The sequence below is a fragment of the Capra hircus genome, chromosome 26 (genome assembly GCF_001704415.2).
Source record: "Capra hircus breed San Clemente chromosome 26, ASM170441v1, whole genome shotgun sequence".
Lineage (NCBI taxonomy): Eukaryota > Metazoa > Chordata > Mammalia > Artiodactyla > Bovidae > Capra > Capra hircus.
In genome coordinates this window covers 14,583,997-14,606,890 of record NC_030833.1, presented here as the reverse complement: position 1 = coordinate 14,606,890, position 22,894 = coordinate 14,583,997, and the positions used below count along the sequence as shown (strand labels likewise).

Here is a 22,894-nt window from a genome sequence, read left to right as displayed (position 1 = left end):
AGGTGGGAATACCAGACCACCTTACCCGTTTCCTGAGAAATCTGTATGCAGGTCAAAAAGCAACAGTCAGGACTAGACATGGAACAATGGCCTGGTTCCAAATTGGGAAAGGAGTATGTCAAGGCTGAATATTGTCACCCTGCTTATTTAACTTATATGCAGAGTACACCATGTGAAATGCCAGACTGGATGAAGCACAAGGTGGAATCAAGATTGCTGGGAGAAATATCAATAACCTCAAACCTCAACCTGCAGATGACACCCCCGAAATGGCAGAAAGGAAAGAGGAACTAAAGGGCCTCTTGATGAAAGTGAAAGAGGAGACTGAAAAAGCTGGCTTAAAATTTAACAATTGAAAAATGAAGATCATGGTATCTGGCCCCATCACTTCATGGCAAATAGACGGGGAAACAATGGAAACAGTGACAGACTTTATTTTCTTGGGCTCCAAATCACCACAAATGGTGACTGCAGTCATGAAATCAAAAGACGCTTGTTCCTTGGAAGAAAAGCTATGATCAACCCAGACAGCATTTTAAAAAGCAAAGACATTACTTTGCCAACAACGGTCCATCTAGTCAAAGTTATGGTTTTTCCAGTGGTCAGGTATGGATGTGAGTTGGACTATAAAGAAAACTGAGTGGTGAAGAAATGACACTTTTGAAGTGTGGTGTTGGAGAAGACTCCTCAGAGTCCCTTGGACTGCAAGGAGATCAAACCAGTCCATTCTGAAGGAGATCAGTCCTGAATATTCATTGAAAGGACTGATGATAAAGCTAAAACTCCAATACTTTTGCCACCTGATGCGAAGAACTAACTCATTGGAAACGACTCTGATGCTGGGAAAGACTGAAGGCAGGAGGAGAAGGGGACAACAGAGGATGAGATGGTTGGATGGCATCACTGACTCAATGGAAATGAGTTTGCACAATCTCTGGGAGTTAGTGATAGGGAAACCTGGTGTGCTGCAGTCCACGGGGTCTCAAACAGTTGGACACGACTGAACAACTGAACTGAACTGAACAGTGAAATTCTGACTAGACCATCTAGTTCTTCGGGCCATGCTGAACGTCCATCTCAAGACAAGTAACCCAGCTGAGGTCTCTTCAGCAGTGGCTCAAAAACTTTAGGAAAATGCCTTTTCAATAAATATTCTGGTTTACAAAAAATCATACAGCCCACAAAGCCTAAAATATTTATCTCTGTCATTTATAGAAAAAGTCTGTTGACCCTTGATCTCTATCTAGCATATTAGCTTAAAAAAATTTTTTTTGGCTTATTCATACAGTGGATGAGCAATCTATCTCAGGGTTCTGGAGAACAGAAGTGCAAAATAGGTTTCACTGAACTAAAATCCACCTGTCAGCAGAGCTATGTTCCTTCTAGAAGCTCGAGGGGAAAATCCATCTCCTTGCCTTTTCCATTTTGTGGAGCCTGTTCACAGGCTTCCCAGGTGGCTCAAATGGTAAAGAATCTGCCTGTCAATGCACAAGACATAGGCAACGCAGTTCAATCCCTGGATCGGGAAGATCCGCTGGAGGAAGAAATGGCAACCCACTCCAGTATTCTTGCCTGGGAAATCTCATGGACAGAGGGGCCTGGTGGGCTACAGTCCATGGGGTCACAAAAAGTCAGACACGACTGAGCAACTGAGCACAATGCAAACAAATGAACTACAATATGCAACAATATTAATAAATACCATACACATAATGAGTAAAAGAAGACAGAGGCAAGTAATACATACTGTATGATTCCACTTCTGTAAATTTCAGAAACTTGCAAAACTTATCTTTGGTGGTATTGAATATCTTTGGTTAGAGGAAGCTGATGGTGTTAAGGGGTTATGAGGGGCTTCTGGAAATGTTCTGATTTAAGTGTTGTTAGAAACATATTTGCTTTTTAAAAGTAATTCACTGAGATGCTCATTTATATTTTGTGGACTTTCCTCAATCTATACTTTGTTGTAAAAGCAAAAAGTTTAAATATAAATCTTATAAAAATGTAACCAGATGAAGAAAAATAAATTTATCAGCCTTTTCATAAACAACTCAGTAAGTACGTATATTCCCTGACTCTTTCAGACACAGTTGGCCCCTTGACCACACTTAGAAAATAGTGGTATAAAGTCAAGTTTGCACTTGACACCAAGGCAACCAGTTAGTCCCAAACAGCTTTCTAGGGACCGACTTTGTATGGATCCAAGATTGACAATGCTTCGGTTTTGCACACTAATATGGTAATCGTGGTGGACAACAGCTTTAGTCCCTTTTGTCAAAATAATGCTTTAGCTACTTTCTAGCCTAGAAGCCAAAGGAACACTGGAAGAAGCCCCTTTTAATTACTATCTCAGCCTTAAGAATAAGCTTGACTAAATTTTCATCTGAACTTTTGAGCGCTGGCTCAATAATTTTGGAGAAAATAATACCAACTCTCAAGGTGAAAGGTTACCCTGCCTTAAAATCAATTATCTTGCCATTTAAAAGTGTTAGTCCAAGACTAGCCCAAAACTTTTATTTATTTGTTGGTGGTGGTCTTATGTTAGAACACCAGTTTTACTACGTGGGAATCATTCTCTACAAAATTCCTCCACAAGATCCAAATGACATGGCATTATGACGGTGACAGCTTACTGGACATCTGCTGTTTGAATCTGCCCAGCCTGCAGGCCCCTCTTCTGGTAGTGGTACATCATTCTATTTTGGACTATTCCAAACCTTTGGTCTTTGTGGAGGCTGCCAGTCAAGATGCCCCGCTCTTCCTTGGCCAGAAGATTTTAAATACATGACCCAAATGAGGCCACCAACTCTAGACTAGGAACTCCATCAGTAGGGACAAGATTTTTTGCATCTCTGATGCCTAGCACAGTGCCTGGCTATGAATATTCAATGTATGTGGGCTGAATGAAATACAAAGAAAATCATGTACCTTAAACAAATGCTGAGCTAAGTCTATCATTTCCCAGCAGAATTCTGGAAGGGGAGCAAATTGTAACATGTTTTGTAAGAAAAATGTCCACTTTAGTAAACTAGGATATATGCATTGGAAATAGTATCCCAAGTTGCCATTTCTCAGTGCATTAAAGATGTCAATCAGTCCAAAAAAAAAAAAAAAGCCCCCCAAAAGACAAAAGGAGCATTACCTCATTACCTCAACATCTGCTTGAACATAAGCAATCGCACACTGGCTAATTTTTTTTAAAGGGACATAATATAACTTTCTAGAAAGACATAATATAGCTAATTATACCATTCACTAGAAGAGAACATACAATGTTTTGAAGTAATTCAGAAGTGGGTGTGATTTATAAGACATAGAGCTTAGGGAATGGTAAGTATAAATTAGAGATTGTTCATATTATGACAGACTCCGTCATTACATTTCACAACTTTTGTCAAAAGCAACCTTATTCACCATACCACTAAAGGCTTCACATTAGGGAAGGCTGCTGTCAGCTCTGCCATTCACAGTGGATGGGAACTTTCTTTCTGAACACCCTCCTGAAGAATGGGCGCAAATTTTAGACTTAAAGCACTAGGGAAGGAATGATATGATGAAACCTAAATAGTCAATAAACATGTAAATAGGATTTCAAACCTCACTAATAGCCAGGTCAAGCATGTTTTTTAAAGGTTTACCATTTTTGTTCATCGAATAGGCAAAAATTAAGCAAACTGTCAAGATGTCAACAAAGACTACATTGGTCAGTGTTGACCAATGCACTGGAAAATGGACACTGCTGAGGGGAATGTGATCTGGTACCGCCATTTGAGGTGGGCAAGGGGGCATTTCTGCAATGTCTAGCAAAACTTTATGTGTATATGCCCTCTAAGCTAACAAAACAGGCCTAAAAATCTATCCTAGAACAACAAACTTCTAATTGTACAAACTGATCTGTATGATTATTTGATTAATGACTGTCTACTAGACATTAAACTTGTCTGTCTGGTTCACTATCTTCTCTCCCAGTGCCTAGCACATGGGCCTCACATGTGATAGGTACATGCTATTTGTCAAAGGAGTAAATGAATGTGTTTACTCAGCATTAGAAAAAAAAGCTTTTAATCAATAACGGTTCTTGTTCACATTAACGAGAGGTAGTGGAATTATTCACAATGTTAACAGGCAGTAAAAAGTACTGTTTACTTTCAAAAATAAATCACACACATCAGCTTACAAAACTGATCACAATATTGGTAAGAGTCCAAACACCTAGGTGCCTATTTTTACACCTCAAATCCCTAGCTTCCCAAGTTAGTTCTGTAGGTTCAACAGCAACAAAACACTCTTGAAACAAGTCAATTGCTATCGAAGTCTATGGTGGGGTGATGTTAGTCACTCAGTTCATGCCCAACTCTTTGTCCATTGACAAATAAATGCCCCCATTTTGAAATGTATAAAAATTACACTGTGGGCTGAAAAAGAAATCCCAATACCTGTGCAACCAGACTCGATATCCTTTTTTAAAAAAAGTGTACTCTTTAAGAAACACAAATTTCAAAGTCCAGCTATTCTACCCTCTTTGACATGCCCCAATTGAAGAAATATATCCTCTAAAAATACAATGCACAGATTTCCCAATATAATTGGAAAAAGAACCAGAAACTAAAGAATCATCCCTTTTCCTCAGCTCTCAAATCCAACACAGAGATAGAGATGTGTTCCAAAATCAAATATAAATAACTTGTGGATTATGTGTATCGGTAAATTACCCTTGAAATTATATATAGAATAAAAAGTGAAATTTAAAATTTTAACATTATTTGAAAACTGACCATCCAACAAAAGATCTGATATCCATTGACAGATATCATCAATAATAAAAGTTTCAACAGTCTAGAATATGAATTGAGACAAGCATGTTGGCGGTACGCATTCATGTTCAGTTGCTCAATCATGTCCGACTCTTTACAACTCTATGGACTGTAGCATGCCAAGCTCCTCTGTCCATGGGATTTCCCAGGCAAGAATACTGGAAAGGGGTGCAGTTTCCTCCTCTGGGGGATCTTCTCGACCCAGGAATCGAACCCACGTCTCCTGCATCTCCTACACTGCAGGTGGATTCTTTACCACTGAGCTACAAAGAACCCCTTATGTTGGTGGGGGTGGTATTATTAGCAATAAAATACTAATAAAATCCAGCCCCTCACTAAAACACTTGAGAAATTCCAGATAAAGGCATTGTGCTCACCCACTAGACTAATCAAGGATGGGAGCTGAAGGTACTAGGAAGGCAAAAGCCATTAACATGTATCCAGCACTTTCCAGATGCTGGATACCACAGAGAAATGTGTTGTGCCCATTTTGGAGAGGTTAAATAACTTCTCCAATGGAAACAGTGACAGACTTCATTTTCTTGGGCTCCAAAATCACTGCACATGGTGACTGCCACCATGAAATTAAAAGACACTTGCTCCTTGGAAGAAAAGCTATGACCAACCTAGACAGCATATTAAAAAGCAGAGACATATCTTTGCCAACAAAGGTCCATCTAGTCAAAGCTGTGGCTTTTTCAGTAGTCATGTATGGATGTGAGAGTTGGACTATAAAGAAAGCTGAGCACTGAAGAACTGATGCTTTTGAACTGTGGTGTTGGAGAAGACTCTTGAGAGTCCCTTGGACTGAAAGGAGATCAAACCAGTCCATCCTAAAGGAAATCAGTCCTGAATATTCATTGAAAAGACTGATGCTGAAGCTCCAATACTTTGGCCAACTGATACGAAGAACTGACTCATTGGAAAAGATCCTGATGCTGGGAAAGATTGAAAGCAGGAGGAGAAGGGGACGACAGAAGATAAGATGGTTGGATGGCATCACCGACTCGATGGACATGAGTTTGAGCAAGCTCAGGGAGTTGGCAGTGGACAGGGAAGCCTGGTGTGCTGCAGTCCATGGGGTCGCAAAGAGTCGGACATGACTGAGCAACTGAACTGAACTGAAATAATTTCCCCAAGGTCACCCAGTTACTAAACAGTCATGATGAGATTTGTTTTCAGGAATGTGGACCCCAGAGGGATCCATATACCCTATGAACAGCTTGTTTGTGATCTCAGGGAGCAACAGGTCTTAGTACTGGACAGATCTCATGACATCATCTGGTTTAGCTCTTGCCTGTAGTCAAGTAAGCCTTGATTAACCATAAGATCCATAAAAGAGAAGTGACTCTCCCAAGTTCACAGAGTTGGTGAGTTGAGTCAAGAGAAGTGAAAGAGCTGGGACTAAACACCAGGATTCACCACAGAGCCGGGCCCCTTCCACGACCTGGTCGTGTCAGCAAGTTATTCAGAAAAAAAGTATGTTCCCACACATTTTTACTTCCTAAATCTGTATGGTTTCTCTCTTTCTTGACCTGCATTCTCAGGGCACCTTTGGTCAGGGACATAATCATTTTAAGTTGAAAAGGTGTTCGGTTCACATGCGATCTTAAATTGGCTTTGTTCAGACGTGTGGCGAAGCGATGAAAACGACTAACTAAAACTGTTACTTCTTAGGATATTAAAACAGTTCTGCATCTAGTTACCCCGCAGTGTAGAAACGCAGGTTACAAGGCCTGGCTTTTCTGCGAACCAGAGCCAAGTCCTAAATCAAGAAGCCCTACACCATCAGGGTGCGGCCTCACTGTCGAATCCACTGCTAGAAATGGGAAGCGATAAAGCACACCGTGGCCTGCAAATCCCAGCTGCGGAAGGAAAGAGGAACTAGGCCAAACCAGAATGAAAAGCTGGAGAAAGGCTGTCAAACCGCGCGGCAGGCCTCCCAGCGCCAATGTGCAAGGGTGGGGCCGCGGCCAGGGAGCCAGGCCAGCGGAGCTGCCCACACTGCGCCCTCTCCTCGACAACCAGCCCCACTCGCCTCTCCCGCGTGGCACTGGGGGGACCGTGGGGCCGTGTCCGCGCCGAACCCCCGTCCCTTTCCCTAAACCCCCATCTCCAGCTAAAGCCACCAACGGGGAAGCGCTTCCCGCACGGCCCGGCGCGACCCTCCAGGCACAGGCACATTAACCCTCTGCCCCGGGGCTCAAGCGCGGGGGGCGCGGCGGACGCCTCTCCCCGGGGTGACGGAGCTACTGGGGGTGACGGTGACGGTGACGGTGGCGGCGGCGGTGGCGGCCGCGACCCCTCCCGCCCAGCTTCCACCCGCTCCGCACCCGGCGCCCCAGAGCCATCCCCGCCCACGGGCCGCGGCCGTCCGCACCTGGCGGCTACGCGCCCGCCTACCTTGCTCCTTCAGGCTGGAGATGAGCTGCAGCTGCTTCTCCTCTTCCGAGCTGTTCATTTTGGCAGGTGGGGCCGGGAATAAAAGGAAAGGAGGGAGAGGAGAGGGGGTGCAGCAGGGGTGTAGGGGGTGGGGGGGAAGAAAAAAGCAAGATGCCGCTGGCGGGCGGCTTCGCTACCCGGAAGTTGGATTTGCTCCCGCTCCTCCTCCTCCTCCTCCTCCTGCAGGCGCGGGGCGCGCGGGTGAGATCATCCCAGCGCACCTACTCCGCGGCCTCAGCGGCTTTACCTGCCGGCCGGCGGAGAGGCGGGGAGGGGGGCGGAGACAGGCCGGCAGCCCCGGGGGCAGCGGGGAAGGGTGGGGACGCCGGAGGCACCCTCGGTGACCACAGGACCGTCTACCGTGCTAGCCCGCGGCGGCCGCCGACGCCCTCGGCTTCCTCCGCCGCCCAGGCCGGCGCCGCAGGATGCGCGGGCGGGAGGGCGTGCGCAGGCCCTGCGTTGAGGTGGCGCTGGCTGGTTCCTGCACCACCCCCCCCCAACCTCCCCCCTCCGTCTCCGCCTGCACCCCCCTTCTCCGCCTCCACCCTCCTTTTGGACCCTCACCCTCACCCCCACCCCCACCCCCCACCCCGGCCAGGCGCGTGTTCTGGAGGAAGCCTGCCCTGGGTCTGCGGCGTCTATGAGAAGCCCACTTTGAACGCTGTCAAAGGCCTCTCCCCACGAACTGCTGATAATGCAGAGAGCGAGACGTAATGAGCTAATAAACACCCAGATTCTTCCCCAGTTCTTGCATAGTGGACCCTGGGAGTGGGGGCTCCGTGTGGACAAACCTAGGTTCCCCCCCCTCTTCCCCTGGGAGCAGGCTCTGTGTTGTACGTTTGGCATTTTGCAAAGCGTACAGATATTGAAACATACCAGACCGGTAAGGTACACAGTGAGCCAGGGAGGGCGTGGTAAATTAGTTAACTGCTCCTGGCTCCTGGGCTGGCTTCTTCCACCTGCACTTGGTTTTAGAAATGGTCAGAACTGAGCCCTGCAGCCCGCAGATCGCCAGGCCCTGCAAATCATGTGGTCTGTAGTGGAAAGATCTCTTCAGGGTGGAGGCCACTGCAGTCCGAATGCCTAAGGTCACACAGCTGCCTGACATCAGAGGCTGGTGACGTTTGACTACCTTCTCCTCTGTTAGAACCCAGCTCTGGGTTCGAGCCTGACCGAAAGAGGGGCCGTAGGCCTGCCAGATTTCAAAATGGCTCTCCCCTACCCCCAGCAGCCAGTCCTTAGTCAAGTTTCCTGATCTCTTTGAACTTCGTCTGAAAAAAAAAAAGGAAATAATACGAATATCCACTCTCCCGGAAGAGTTGTTAAGTGTTCAACAAGGAGAGGAAGACACACAAAACGCCACATCCATAATTTGACATACACTAGGTGTTCTTTAAAAAAAAAAAAAAAAAAGTTTACAGCTCTGTGAACAAAGCGTTGTGGATGCTAAAATGGGCACAGGCACTTTTACACTAATCATTAAGTATACGAAGTAAATCCAAACTCAATTAGGCTCACTACACATCTTGAGTTTTCTCACTATCTCAAAGCTCTTCATGTAGGTTCTACACCTGCACAGTGCTTCTGCTCATTCCTCACTTGCTATTTTATGTAAATACCCAACTCTGTTTACAGAATGGATCTCCATGATGGATGGTGGAGGAGTGCTAGAATACAGGTAAATACTGTAACTAGTATCTGTCTGATACTCCTCCCAAGTTCTAATTCAAAACAAACTGGAAAAAGATGGTAGCACTACTTCCTCTTTTTCTAAAAAGGCAATATAACATTTTAGCATGAGTGATTTAGTGTTAGAATGATCTAAAAAAGGCAGCACAGTGTTTTTAAATAGACTGAATTAAAATTTTGAAAATTTAAAAATAATTTTGGCATGAGGTCTTATTGTTCAGTCCTTTCCCTAGTTTTTCATGACAGTTTAAGAAATAATAATAATCAAATGGCCTTTGCCTTAAGATTATCTGAGATGGTATCTTAATTCTCGGAGTTTAAAGAAGGCCCAGTAAAATCCTCGGTGTTTAAAGAAGACCCTGAATTGCTTCAGACTCAAGTACGTGAAACATGAATGAAATGTGCTGCCACCAGTTATTTTGCATCATGAGAAATCATTTCTTTCCAGAAAAAATAAAAGATTTGAGTAACAAATCACGGCCATCTAGCTTTCATACTGCAGCCAGGAAACCTATTATATTAATAACTGATCAGTCACTCTGCTGGATAATGCCAGAGGCCTCCTCCAAATCTAAATAATCAATTATTTTCTTACATTAAATCAAATACCAGTAGAGTGCCCATTAAATATTCGGATTAGTTCACAAGCCTCCATTTTTTAAATGGCTGATTTTTCTACTCCAATTATACAGTAATTTAGGTATCACTTTTGGACTTTAAGAATGAGTTAATTAATTATCAAATCTATAATCAAAATGAGTGCTTTGGTTCCACTCTGCACCCCCTTGAAATTAATCTTGTTTACCTTCCTTGAAATTAAAATAGCCTCCTGAAATACAATATGGTGTTATCCTGAGGGCAGGGAATGAATTATTAGGATGGCTATTAGAGTCAATTATAGGGATTCAGCTCTCCCATTACACTATGGTTTATTTATATGATATGAATATTGATGGAAAGGATAGAAGTGATAATAATTAGTTTTTGTTCTATTTAATAATGCATATAGGGATTTATGTTGCAAGCATCACAATGGATTCATTAATCTCCATAAAAAATGTAATTAAAAACCTTTAAAAATGTGGTTTTAATATATACTAAAAGAGAGAGGGGAAGGAGAGACTTTTCAAAAATGAGTTGAAAGGATATGTACCAAACTTGGGATGATGGTTGCCTCTAGGATTAGAGGGCTTCCCTGGTGTTTCAGTGTAAAGAACCCGCCTGCCATTGCAAGAGACACAGGAGGCATGGGTTTGATCCCTGGGTCAGGAAGATCCCTTGAAGGAGGACATGGCAACCCACTCCGCATTCTTGCCTGAGAAATCCCATGGATAAAGGAGCCAGGCAGGCTACAGTCCATGGGGTCACAAAAGAATTGGACACAACTTAACAACTAAACAACAACTAGGGGTAGAAAGTAGAGGAACAGGCCCAAGGGGTGAGGAGTGGAGTGGGAGAGAGCAGTAATCAGTAGATTTTCTCTTAATGTTTGTGTAGCCAGGAAATTAATGTAAAATCACATTATTTATGTAATCTTTTGAGGTATACAGACAAATAAGACTGAAATACAATAGGAAATGAAGGTTCATTTCCTCTTCACTAATTCCATATTAGGTAATCTACCCTAAAAGCCTTTACTATATTATTAATTATGATATAAAAATAATAACATTGGAATGCTATTTAACAATAAAAAGAAATAAAAGTATGGATACATGCCACAGCATGGATAAACTTTGAAAACATTAAGTGAAAAAGCCAATCAGAAAACACCAGACATTTTATGATTCCATTGATCTAGAATGTCCAAAATAGGCAAATCTGCAGAGAAAGTTAATCAGTGGTTGTCTAGGACTATAGATAGGAGACGGCAATGGCACCCCACTCCAATACTCCTGCCTGGAAAATCCCATGGACGGAGGAGCCTGGTAGGCTGTAGTCTATGGGGTCGCTGAGGGTCGGACACGACTGAGCGACTTCACTTTCGCTTTTCACTTTCATGCATTGGAAAAGGAAATGGCAACCCACTCCAGTGTTCTTGCCTGGAGAATCCCAGGGACAGGGGAGCCTGGTGGGCTGCCGTCTATGGGGTCGCACAGAGTCAGACACGACTGAAGTGACTTAGCAGTAGCAGTAGCAGGACTGTAGATGGTTGGGAAAATGGTAACTGGCTGCTAGTATGTATGGGATTTTTCTCTGGGGTGGTAAAATTTTTCTGAAATTGATTGTGGTGATGGTTGAACAATTCTGTGAACATATCGTACACTTTCAGTATATACTTTGCATGGGAAATTTTGTGGTATGTGAATTATCTCAGAAAGGTTACTATTTAAAAAAACAGGTTTTCAGAGGAAGAAAATTTTACCTTAATAGACTACTTAAATAACTCTATTAAATTTATAATCTTTTTGTGTAAGTAGTTTTCATTTTTCAAATATTTATATAAATTCTACTTTTTACTAAACATTATGTCATATATATATTATCTTGCATCAGTAAAGTCTGAATACTTACTCAGTATCACTCCATTATATCAATGAATACTTCAGTTCAGTTCAGTTCAGTCGCTCAGTCGTGTCCGACTCTTTGCGACCCCATGAATCACAGCACGCCAGGCCTCCCTGTCTATCACCAACTCCCGGAGTTCACTCAGACTCGCTTCCATCGAGTCAGTGATGCCATCCAGCCATCTCATCCTCTGTCGTCCCCTTCTCCTCCTGCCCCCAATCCCTCCCAGCATCAGAGTCTTTTCCAATGAGTCAACTCTTCGCATGAGGTGGCCAAAGTACTGGAGTTTCAGCTTTAGCTATTCTCAAATTCTTAGACATTTGACTTGCTACTAGTATTTGCCTCTATAAATAATGCCACAGAAATACAAGGACCACTCCTAGACATTTCATAGTCAAATTGTTAAAAACTTAATGTAACAATCAAGTCTTAAAAGCAGTCAAAGAAAAATACATATTACATACAGGAGAACAACAATAAAAGTGATGGCAGACTGATTTAATGTTGTAATCATTAAAGGATTACAATAAAATTCAACACTCAACAAATACATTGAAAATAAAACAATGTAAAAATATCCCATACAAATAGTAACCAAAAGAGAAATGGGGTGGTACACCAATATCAGAGATACAGACTTTTAAGTCAAAAATCTATTACAAGAGACAAAGGAGGACATGATATATTCACAAAAGTGTCAATTCATCAAGTATATATAACAATTATAAGCACATATACAGCAAACAAACAACTCCCAAAACATACAAAGCAAACATGACAGAACTGAAGGGAGAAATAGTTTAACAATAATAGAGATTATAATATCCCACTTTCAATAATGGATACAAAATTTAGGTAGAAGATCAGTAAGGACGGAGAGGACTATAAACCAAATAGATATAACAGACATATATAGAACACTCCAAACAGCAGAAGCACAATTCACATTCTTCTCAAGTGCACATGGGAACATTCTCCATGATAGATATTATGTTTGGCCAAGAATTTAGTATCAGTAAATTTTAAAAGATTAAAATCATATAATGGTACAAAGTATTTTCTTCAGCCATAATGGAATGATATTAGAAACTCAGCAATAGAAGAAAATTCTGGAAAATCCACAAATATAGATATTAAATAACACCCTCTTCAATAACTAAAGGTTCAAAGAAGAAATAACAAGGGAAATTAAAACACGGAGAGGATAAAAAACAAAAATATACAAAAATGTATGGGGTGCAGCGAAGGCAGGTGAGTGCTCCCAGGGAAATCTATAGCTGTAAATGGCTAACTTTAGACGTTGAGAGAAAAGGAAAAGAAGAGTAAAATAAATCCAAAGTTAGCAAAAGGAAAGAAGTAATGAAGATAAGAATGGAGATAAATACAGTAACACAAAAGGAAACACAATAGAATCAATGAAATCCAAAGTTATTTCTTTTAAAATATTAACAAAATTGACAAATCTTTGGCTAACCTTAATAACGAGAGATGATAAAAATAACTAAAATCAGAAATGAAAGTGGAGACGTTACCAACAATATGAAAATAAAAAGAATTATAAGAAAATAATATGAGTAATTATATACCAACAAATTAGAAAACCTAGATGAAATGAACAGATTTCTAGAAACATACAAATCATATAGACTGACTTAGGAAAAGAAAATTTCAGTAGACTCCTAACAAGTAAAGAGATTGAATCAGTGATCAAAAATATTCCAGTGAAGAAAAGTCCAGGATAGATGCCTTCACTAGTAAATTCTACCAATTATTTAAAGTACAATTACCATTTCCTCTAAACTCATTCAAAAAATAGAAAACAAGGGAACACTTCCTAATTCATTCTATGAAGTCAACATTACTGTCATATCAAAGCCAAATAAAGACATCACAAAAAAATTTTAGACAAATAACCCTTGTAAATACAGATAAAAAGTCCACAACTAAATACTAGCAGCTAATCCAACAGAACATTACAGGGATTATACAACATGACCAAGTATCCCCAGGATATATTGTGTTTTTAGCCACAAAATGTTGTAACAAATTTAAGAAGACTAAACCATATCAAGTATCTTTTCCAGTCACAATGGTAGCCATTTTGAAATACACCCAGAGAATTCTGTTATCCTTAACAAGTCCTGTCTTCAGCAGAAACTATTTTACTGAAATTTTTTTAAAGCTTAATAACCTGGAGAATGAAAATACCCAACTGAGCCCTGGTCCACTCTCCCACACAGAGAAAGAAAAATATCCAACCCCAGTCCCTTCATGTGGCATAAGGGATTACCTAACTCCAGTCTTCTCATCTACCGGAAGGGGTAAATTATTTTTAAGGTCACAGCCCAGGGGCACAGTTTCACTAAAAGACCAAGGTCCAATCATGGGTCTATAGAATGCATCCCTTCCCCTTTAACTTTATCATCACATCTGTAGCATTCCTATGTAATAATAGGGGATTTCAGTGGAAAGAATTACATGTCTAAGATCTTAAGTCTTTACAGAAACCCCAAAACACAGAAGAGACAAAACAAGGTCACTAGAGGAAAATTTAGCCCCTGACAGCTACAGATACAGCAAACAGTAAACACAGCTTACTGCCTAGCCACATAAACGTAAAAGTTCACAGTAAAGGCCTATTTACCTCAGTTCTTTTTACCCAGTACATCATGAACAGGTTTAAACAACAAATTACAAGGCATACCAAAAGATCAAAAACAAAAACGGCTTAAAGAGACATAGTAGTCTTCAGAACGGGCCTCAGATATGGCAAAGTTTTAGAAATTTCAGACCAGGAATTTAAAATGGCTACAAATAACAAGCTAAGGGATGGAATGAAACAAGTGGACAATGTACAAGATGGGCAATGTAAGCACAGAGACAGAAACTCTAAGAAAGAGTCAAAAAGAAATGTGAGAAATAAATATTTCAACAGAAATGAAGAATGCCTTTAATGGGCCCCTGAACAAACTGGACACAAATGAGGAAAGAAACTTCCCAAACTGAAAAGCAAAGAGGAAAAAAAAGCAACACAGTATCCAAGAGATGTGGGACAATTACCAAAGGTTTAATATACATATAATTGATCTTCCTGACCCAAGGATCGAACCCTTATGTCTCCTGCATTGGCAGGTAGATTCTTTACAACTAGCGCCACCTGGGAAGTCCAACTGAAATGCCAGAAGAAAGAAAGAAAAAAATCTAAGAAATATTTGAAGTAATAATGACCGAGAATTTTCAAAAGTTAATGACAAACACCAAACTGCAGGACAGGAAGCTGAGAAAATACCAAACAGAATGCAAAAAAAATCTACATGTTGGAATGTCATATCAAAAATGTCAACAAAAAAGTGACCATGAAAAAAATGGCCAATTTTACACAGGAAAAGATGTGCAAAATCATTAGTCACTGCTAAGTCATTTCAGTCGTGTCCGACTCTGTGCGACCCCATAGACGGCAGCCCACCAGGCTGCCCCGTCCCTAGGATTCTCCAGGCAAGAACACTGGGGTGGGTTGCCATTTCCTCCTCCAATGCATGAAAGTGAAAAGTCAAAGTGATGTCACAGAGTCATGTCTGACTCTTAGCGACCCCATGGACTGCAGCCTATTAGGCTCCTCCGCCCATGGGATTTTCCAGGCAAGAGTACTGGAGCGGGGTGCCATTGCCTTTCTCGCCTTAGTCACTAGGTAAATGCAAATCAAAACCACAATGAAATACCACTTCACACTCACTAAGAAGGCTATAATCAATAAGAGAGACAATAACAAGTGTTTGAGAATATGTGGAGAAATTGGAACCCTCACACATTGCCAGTGGCAATGCAAAATGCTGCAGCCATTCTGCAAACAATTTGGCAGCGCCTGAAAAAGTTTAACAGTAACCATATGACCCAGAAATTTCACTCCTATGTATATACCCAAGACAATTAAAACCATATGTTCACACAGAAACTTGTATGTGAATGTTAATAGCATTATTTGTAACAGTCAAAAAGTAAAAGCACCCCAAATGTCCATCAGTTGGTAAATGGAGAAACAAAATATGGTATGTCCATACAACAGAATGGGAAGGTCACCTGGAGAAGGGAACGGCTACTTACTTCAGTATTCTTGCCTGGAGAATTCCATGGACAGAGGAGCCTGGCAAATTACAGTCTGTGGGGTCCCAAAGAGTCGGACACGACTGAAGGACTAACGCTTTCACTTTTTTCATACAATAGAATAGTATTTGTACAGGAATGATGTACTGATACATGCTGTAAATGGACAACCTTGAAAACATTATGCTAAGAAGACACATATTATATGATTCTATTTACATAAAATGTCTAGTAATCGAAAATCGGAGACCAAAATTAGATTAGCAGCTGCCAAGGGCTGGAGGTAGGAGGGAATGAGGAATGGGTATGAGGTTTCTTTTTGTAGTGATGAAAGTGTTCTGAAATTAGATAGCAATGACATCTGCATTTTTATGACATCTGTTTTTAATATATTAGAAACACTTTTAAACTGTACAATTTAAAAGAGTGATTTTATGCTATGTAAATTGTATCTTTAAAAATTTATCTTAAAAATAGAACTTTCTGACTATGTATGGTAATGGATATTAACTAAACTTACTGTGGTGATCATTTTGCAATATATACAAATATTGAATCCTTGTGTTGTATACCTAAAACTAATACATACGGTTAATTATATCTCAATTTTTTAAAAACCTAAGGCAATGAATGATACTGTATGATACTATAACAATGGATACATTTGTCCAAACTCAGAATGTACAACACCAAGAGTAAGCCATAATAAAAGCTATGGACCTTGGCTGATTACAGTCTGTCAATGTAAATTCATCAGTTGTAATAAACATCTCATTTTGGTGTAAGATGTTGATAATGGAAGCGAGTTAGCAGCAGCAGCAGCAGCATGCATGCATTGGGACAGAAGGTGCATGAGAAACGTGTACCTTCCATTCAGTTTTGCTGTGTTCCTGAAACTACTCTAATAAATAGTCTTCAAACATGGAGGGGAAGACTTTAAAAAGAGTAATTTACATCATTCAACACTGAGAAATTATTAAACATGGGTCGTGTACACTGTTAGACTTGGGTGATAAGAGAAATGAACATGAAATGACCCTCACTCTCAAACACAACAATCTGTTAATTAAAGCAAACATAGCAAAAGATAGCTGCAATACAAGTATCTGCTACTTTTTGAAAGTTCACTGTACAACAACTTCACTTTTACAGAAGATCTACAAAAGGCAGAGGAACCAGAGATCAAATTGCCAAAATACATTGAATCATTGAAAAAGTATGAAAGTTCCAGAAAAAACATCTGCTTTATTGACTGTGCCAAAGTCTTTGACTGTGTGGATCACAACAAACTGTGATAAATTCTTAAAGAGATGAGAACACCAGACCACCTGACCTGCCTCTTGAGAAATCTGTATGCAGATCAAGAAGCAACAGTTAGAACTGGACATGGAACAACAGACTGGTTCCAAATCAGGAAAGGAGTAGGTTGAGGCTGTATATTGTCACCCTGCTTATTTAACTTATATGCAGAGTACATCATGAGAAATGCCAGGATGGATGAAGCACAAGCTGGAATCAAGACTGCCGGGAGAAATATCAATAGCCTCAGATATGCAGATGACACCACCCTTATGGGAGACAGTGAAGAAGAACTAAAGAGCCTCTTGGTGAAAGTGAAATAGGACAGTGTAAAAGTTGGCTTAAATCTCAAGATTCAGAAAACTAAGATCATGGAATCCGGTCCCATCACTTCATGGCAAATAGTTGGGGAAACAATGGAAAGAGTGAGAGACTATTTTGGGGGGGCTCCAAAATCACTGCAGATGGTGACTGCAGCCATGAAATTAAAAGATGCTTGCTCCTTGGAAGAAAAGCTATGACCAATCTAGACAGCATATTAAAAAGCAGAGACATTACTTTGCCAACAAAGTTCTGTCTAGTCAAGGCTACGGTTTTTCCAGTAGTCATGTGTGGATGTGAGGGTTGGACCATAAAGAAAACTGAGTGCTGCAAAATCGATGCTTTTGAACTGTGGTGTTGGAGAAGACTTTTGAGAGTCCCTTGGACTGCAAGGAGATCCAACCAGTCAATCCTAAAAGAAATCAGTCCTGAATATTCGTTGAAAGGACTTATGCTGAAGCTGAAGCTCCAATTCTTTGGCCACCTGATGTGAAGAACTGACTCATTGGAAAAGATCCTGATGCTGGGAAAGATTGAAAGCAGGAGAAGGGGACAACAGAGGATGAGATGATTGGATGGCATCACCAACTCGATGGACACGAGTTTGAGCAAACTCCAGGAGTTGGTGATGGACAGGGAAGCTTGGCGTGCTGCAGTTCATGGGATCACAAAGAGTCAGAAAAGACTGAGGGACTGAACTGAAACTGAACCTGTTTTCACTTTTGCTAAAAGAGGTGTAAAGCAAAAACAGTGTTCAGTGTTTGTTTTGCAGCAAGTCCAGTGGAGCTGCAAGAGTGTCACACCAAGCTCCTTCCCTGGGAACTCTACTCAGCATCAAGTTGCCATAGCTTTGAACTCTGTGAGCATCTCTGCTTTATTTTGATATATTTTGTTCATATGTTAGCAAGATGCATTCTAAGGTAATTGCTTCTTTACCTTATACCATTTCAGGTTAGGAAAGATTTCAGAAGGATGTTCTACTTTTGAATAGTCATACAAAACCTGTACAGTATGATGGATTTGTGATGGTATCAATAGTCAGAGGCAGTAAGTGAGATAAAGGAGGCAATGATTCACTCTGTAAGAATTAGGACATATTTTCTTGAGGAATGGAATTTCAAGGCAGATCTTGAAAAATAAATTGCAGTTTGCAGGGGATTTGCAGAGAAAGAAACTCCAGACACTGTAAAAGATTATGCAAATACACGTAGGTTTAAAAAAAAAAAAGGCTAAAAGTCAGTTCAATGGTATAGTCTTAACCAACCCGCTTGAAAAAGAATTGAGTTGCCTTCCTTGAATTAGCTGTCATCATATCAATGTGAACAGTCTCCTGAAGATCAGGTTTCTCCGAGTGGAAATGCTTTTTACAACTATAAAAGGGGTGGGGCATAGTCCAGTGGAAGTGAGGGGAACCATACAAACACCCCATGTACAAACAAACCCTAATAGTAACAATAGTAACAAAAGTAACATAAACAAAAATGCATGACAGTAACTCTTGGAATATATAATTAACATTATGAATAAGATTAAGTGGATCTATGTGCTGAGGTAATGTAAATATCCCCATCAACTCAATCAGACCCAAATAATGATGCTAGCTTAACTTGTCTGGATAAATAAAAGCTCTTATTGTTTTCATATTCTTAAAACTAGATAATCAACACTCATTCATGAAGCGAACATAGCTATGATTAAATATAAATTCCAGATCGGAATTTTACAACTTTCCCAGCTGATTAGACACATTGGCACAATCCTGTTACCTACCCCCTTCTCTGAGGCAGACTTCATCAATCTGGAAAATGAAGGCAGGCCATTGATTGGAGGGCAAACCTGAAAAGGATTAAACACTTAGCATGGCATGCTAAAATACTGTAATTACAGTGCAATTAACCATACTGCATATTAAACGTGCAACTCTGAAATGTGTTCAGACTCCCCAATTATAACTAGTTATTCTTCAAAGAATTTTGCCGCCCACATTGAATTTTCTCTAGTGCTTCTTTGTTATAATTCAGGTGTGACAGTCACTAATATATCTAAGAGGACAGGTAATAAAAAGTAGGCATTCTTTACTGTAAACCTAACACATGCATGCCAGGTAATACCCAACCATTACCACTAATAATCATGTTTCAGACAGGCAGATCTCCTATACAACTGGACTCTGCCCTCTTTAAAACATATTTAATGGTCAGCTATGAAGAGGCACTGAGATTGAGGCAAGAGTAAAGGCCTTAGGTGGGAATTTAGAAACCTGTCTACTTATTTTCTTTTTTTAATTTTCCCACTTTGCCTTTCTGAGTCTCAATTTCCTCATCTGTCAATCGAGGTTTGCAACTGCCTGGCATTTTGGTGAGGATCAAAAGGAGAAGTCTTTAAAAGTTGATCATCCCACCCAAATCTAAGGTGCTACTCTGTTATGGGTTCAGATTGTATTTTTTATATAAATTTATTTATTTTAATTGGAGGCTAATTACTTTACAATATTGTCTTGGTTTTGCCATACATTGACATGAATCTGCCACGGATGTACACGTGTTACCCTCCTGAACCCCCCTCCCCCCTCCCTCCCTGTACCATCCCTCTGGGTCATCTCAGTGCACCAGCACCAAGCAGCCAGTATCACGCATCAAACCTGGACTGGCAATTCGTTTCATATATGATATTATACATGTTTCAATGCCATTCTCCCAAATCATCCCACCCTCTCCCTCTCCCACAGAGTCCAAAAGACTGTTCTATACATCTGTGTCTCTTTTGCAGTCTCATATATAGGGTTATCGTTACCATCTTTGTAAATTCCATATATATGTGTTAGTATACTGTATTGGTGTTTTTCTTTCTGGCTTACTTCACTCTGTATAATAGGCTCCAGTTTCACCTACCTCATTAGAACTGATTCAAATGTATTCTTTTTAATGGCTGAGTAATACTCCATTGTGTATATGTACCACAGCTTTCATATCCATTCATCTGCTGATGGACATCTAGGTTGCTTCCATGTCCTGGCAATTATAAACAGTGCTGCGATGAACATTGGGGTACATGTGTCTCTTTCAATTCTGGTTTCCTCAGTGTGTATGCCCAGCAATGGGATTGCTGGGTCATAAGGCAGTTCTAGTTCCAGTTTTTTAAGGAATCTCCACACTGTTCTCCATAGTGGCTGTACTAGTTTGTTTTCCCACCAACAATGTAAGAGGGTTCCCTTTTCTCCACACCCTCTCCAGCATTTATTGCTTGTAGACTTTTGGATTGTATTTTAAAAGAATGGTCGATGGAAAGGGGCAGACAGAGATATTTGCGGTCATAGTTAGGCCAGGGAAGGTATTCAAAATAACTAACCACAGCCCTAACCAGTCATAAAGAAGTGACCTTTGGCAACTGATAGAGCCTACAGGGTACAGATCAGTTTTAGATCATCCTAGGTTAAAGATGTGCTGCAACGCACAAGCGTGGGCGGCTGCGACAGCGCACAAGCTCGGCCGAGAGGAGCTATCCCACATCCGAGGTCAGGGGCAGAAGCCGGGAGGACCCCATGCCCGAGGGGCGGCGGCCAAGAGGAGCTACCCCACATCCGAGGTCAGGGGCGGCGGCCAAGAGGAGCAACCCCATGTCCAAGAAGCGGTGGCTGCGCAGGCGGCCGCAGGAGGGCCTAGAGGAGCTACTCCACGTTCAAGGTCAGGAGGGGCAGCGGTGAGGAAATACCCCTCGTCCAAGGTAAGGAGCAGCGGCTGCGCTTTGCTGGAGCAGCCGTGAAGAGATACCCCACGCCTAAGGTAAGAGAAACCCAAGTAAGACGGTAAGTGTTGCAAGAGGGCATCAGAGGGCAGACAAACTGAAACCATACTCACAGAAATCTAGTCAATCTAATCACACAAGGACCACAGCCTTGTCTAGCTCAATAAAACTAAGCAATTCCCTGTGGGACCACCCAAGATGGGCAGGTCATGGTGGAGAGGTCTGACAGAATGTGGTCCACTGGAAAAGGGAATGGCAAACCATTTCAGTATTCTTGCCTTGAGAACCCCATGAACAGTATACAAAGGCAAAATGGTAGGATACTGCAAGAGGAACTTCCCAGGTCAGTCAGTGCCCAATATGCTACTGGAGATCACTGGAGAAATAACTCCAGAAAGAATGAAGGGATGGAGCCAAAGCAAAAACAATACCCAGTTGTGGATGTGACTGGTGATAGAAGCAAGGTCCGATGCTATAAAGAGCAATATCAGATAGGAACCTGGAATGTTAGGTCCATGAATCAAGACAAATTGAAAGTGGTCAAACAGGAGATGGCAAGAGTGAACATCAACATTCTAGGAATCAGCGAACTAAAATGGACTGGAATGGGTGAATTTAACTCAGATGACCGTTATATCTACTACTGTGGGCAGGAAACCCTTAGAAGAAATGGAGTAGCCATCATGGTCAACAAAAGAGTCCGAAATGCAGTACGCGGATGCAATCTCAAAAACAACAGAATGATCTCTGTTCATTTCCAAGGCAAACCATTCAGTATCACAGTAATCCAAGTCTATGCCCCAACCAGTAATGCTGAAGAAGCTGAAGTTGAATGGTTCTTTGAAGACCTACAAGACCTTTTAGAACTAACACCCAAAGAAGATATCTTTTTCATTATAGGGGACTGGAATGCAAAAGTAGGAAGTCAAGAAACACCTGGAGTAACAGGCAAATTTGGCCTTGGTATACAGAATGTACCAGGACAAAGGCTAATAGAGTTTTGCCAAGAGAATGCACTGGTCATAGCAAACACCCTCTTCCAACAACACAAGAGAAGACTCTACACATGGACATCACCAGATGGTCAACACCGAAATCAGATTGATTATATTCCTGGCAGCCAAACATGGAGAAGCTCTATACAGTCAACAAAAACAAGACCGGGAGCTGACTGTGGCTCAGATCATGAACGTCTTACTGCCAAATTCAGACTTAAATTGAAGAAAGTAGGGGAAACCACTAGACCATTCAGGTATGACCTAAATCAAATCCCTTATGACTATACAGTGGAAGTGAGAAATAGATTTAAGGGACTAGATCTGATAGACAGAGTGCCTAATGAACTATGGACTGAGGTTCATGACCTTGTACAGGAGACAGGGATCAAGACCATCCCCATGGAAAAGAAATGCAAAAAAGCAAAATGGCTGTCTGTGGAGGCCTTACAAATAGCTGTGAAAAGAAGAGAAGCAAAAAGCAATGGAGAAAAGGAAAAATATAAGCATCTGAATGCAGAGTTCCAAAGAATAGCAAGAAGAGATAAGAAACTCTTCCTCAGCGATCAATGCAAAGAAATAGAGGGAAATAACAGAATGGGAAAGACTAGAGATCTCTTCATGAAAATTAGAGATACCACGGGAACATTTCATGCAAAGATGGGCTTGATAAAAGACAGAAATCATATGGATCTAACAGAAACAGAAGATATTAGGAAGAGGTGGCAAGAATACACAGAAGAACTGTACAAAAAAGAGCTTCACGACCAAGATAATCATGATGGTGTTATCATTCACCTAGAGCCGACATCCTGGAATGTGAAGTCAAGTGGACCTTAGAAAGCATCGCTACGAACAAAGCCAGTGCAGGTGATGGAATTCCAGTTGAGCTATTTCAAATCCTGAAAGATGATGCTGTGAAAGTGCTACACTCAATATGCCAACAAATTTGGAAAACTCAGCAGTGGCCACAGCATTGGA

General features: G+C 41.2%; 1 protein-coding gene across 3 annotated transcripts in view; it reads right to left on the bottom strand.

Annotated features, from left to right (window-relative positions):
• The window catches only part of SHTN1 (shootin 1), a 113,252-nt gene extending 105,934 nt beyond the window's left edge, over nucleotides 1–7,318 (bottom strand). For all 3 annotated transcript variants that reach the window (XM_018041468.1, XM_018041469.1, XM_013975257.2), the window contains exon 1: nucleotides 7,218–7,318. In XM_018041468.1, the coding sequence (XP_017896957.1) occupies nucleotides 7,218–7,275 (58 nt within the window). In that variant the 5' untranslated portion in view covers nucleotides 7,276–7,318. The remainder of the gene's footprint in view (nucleotides 1–7,217) is intronic.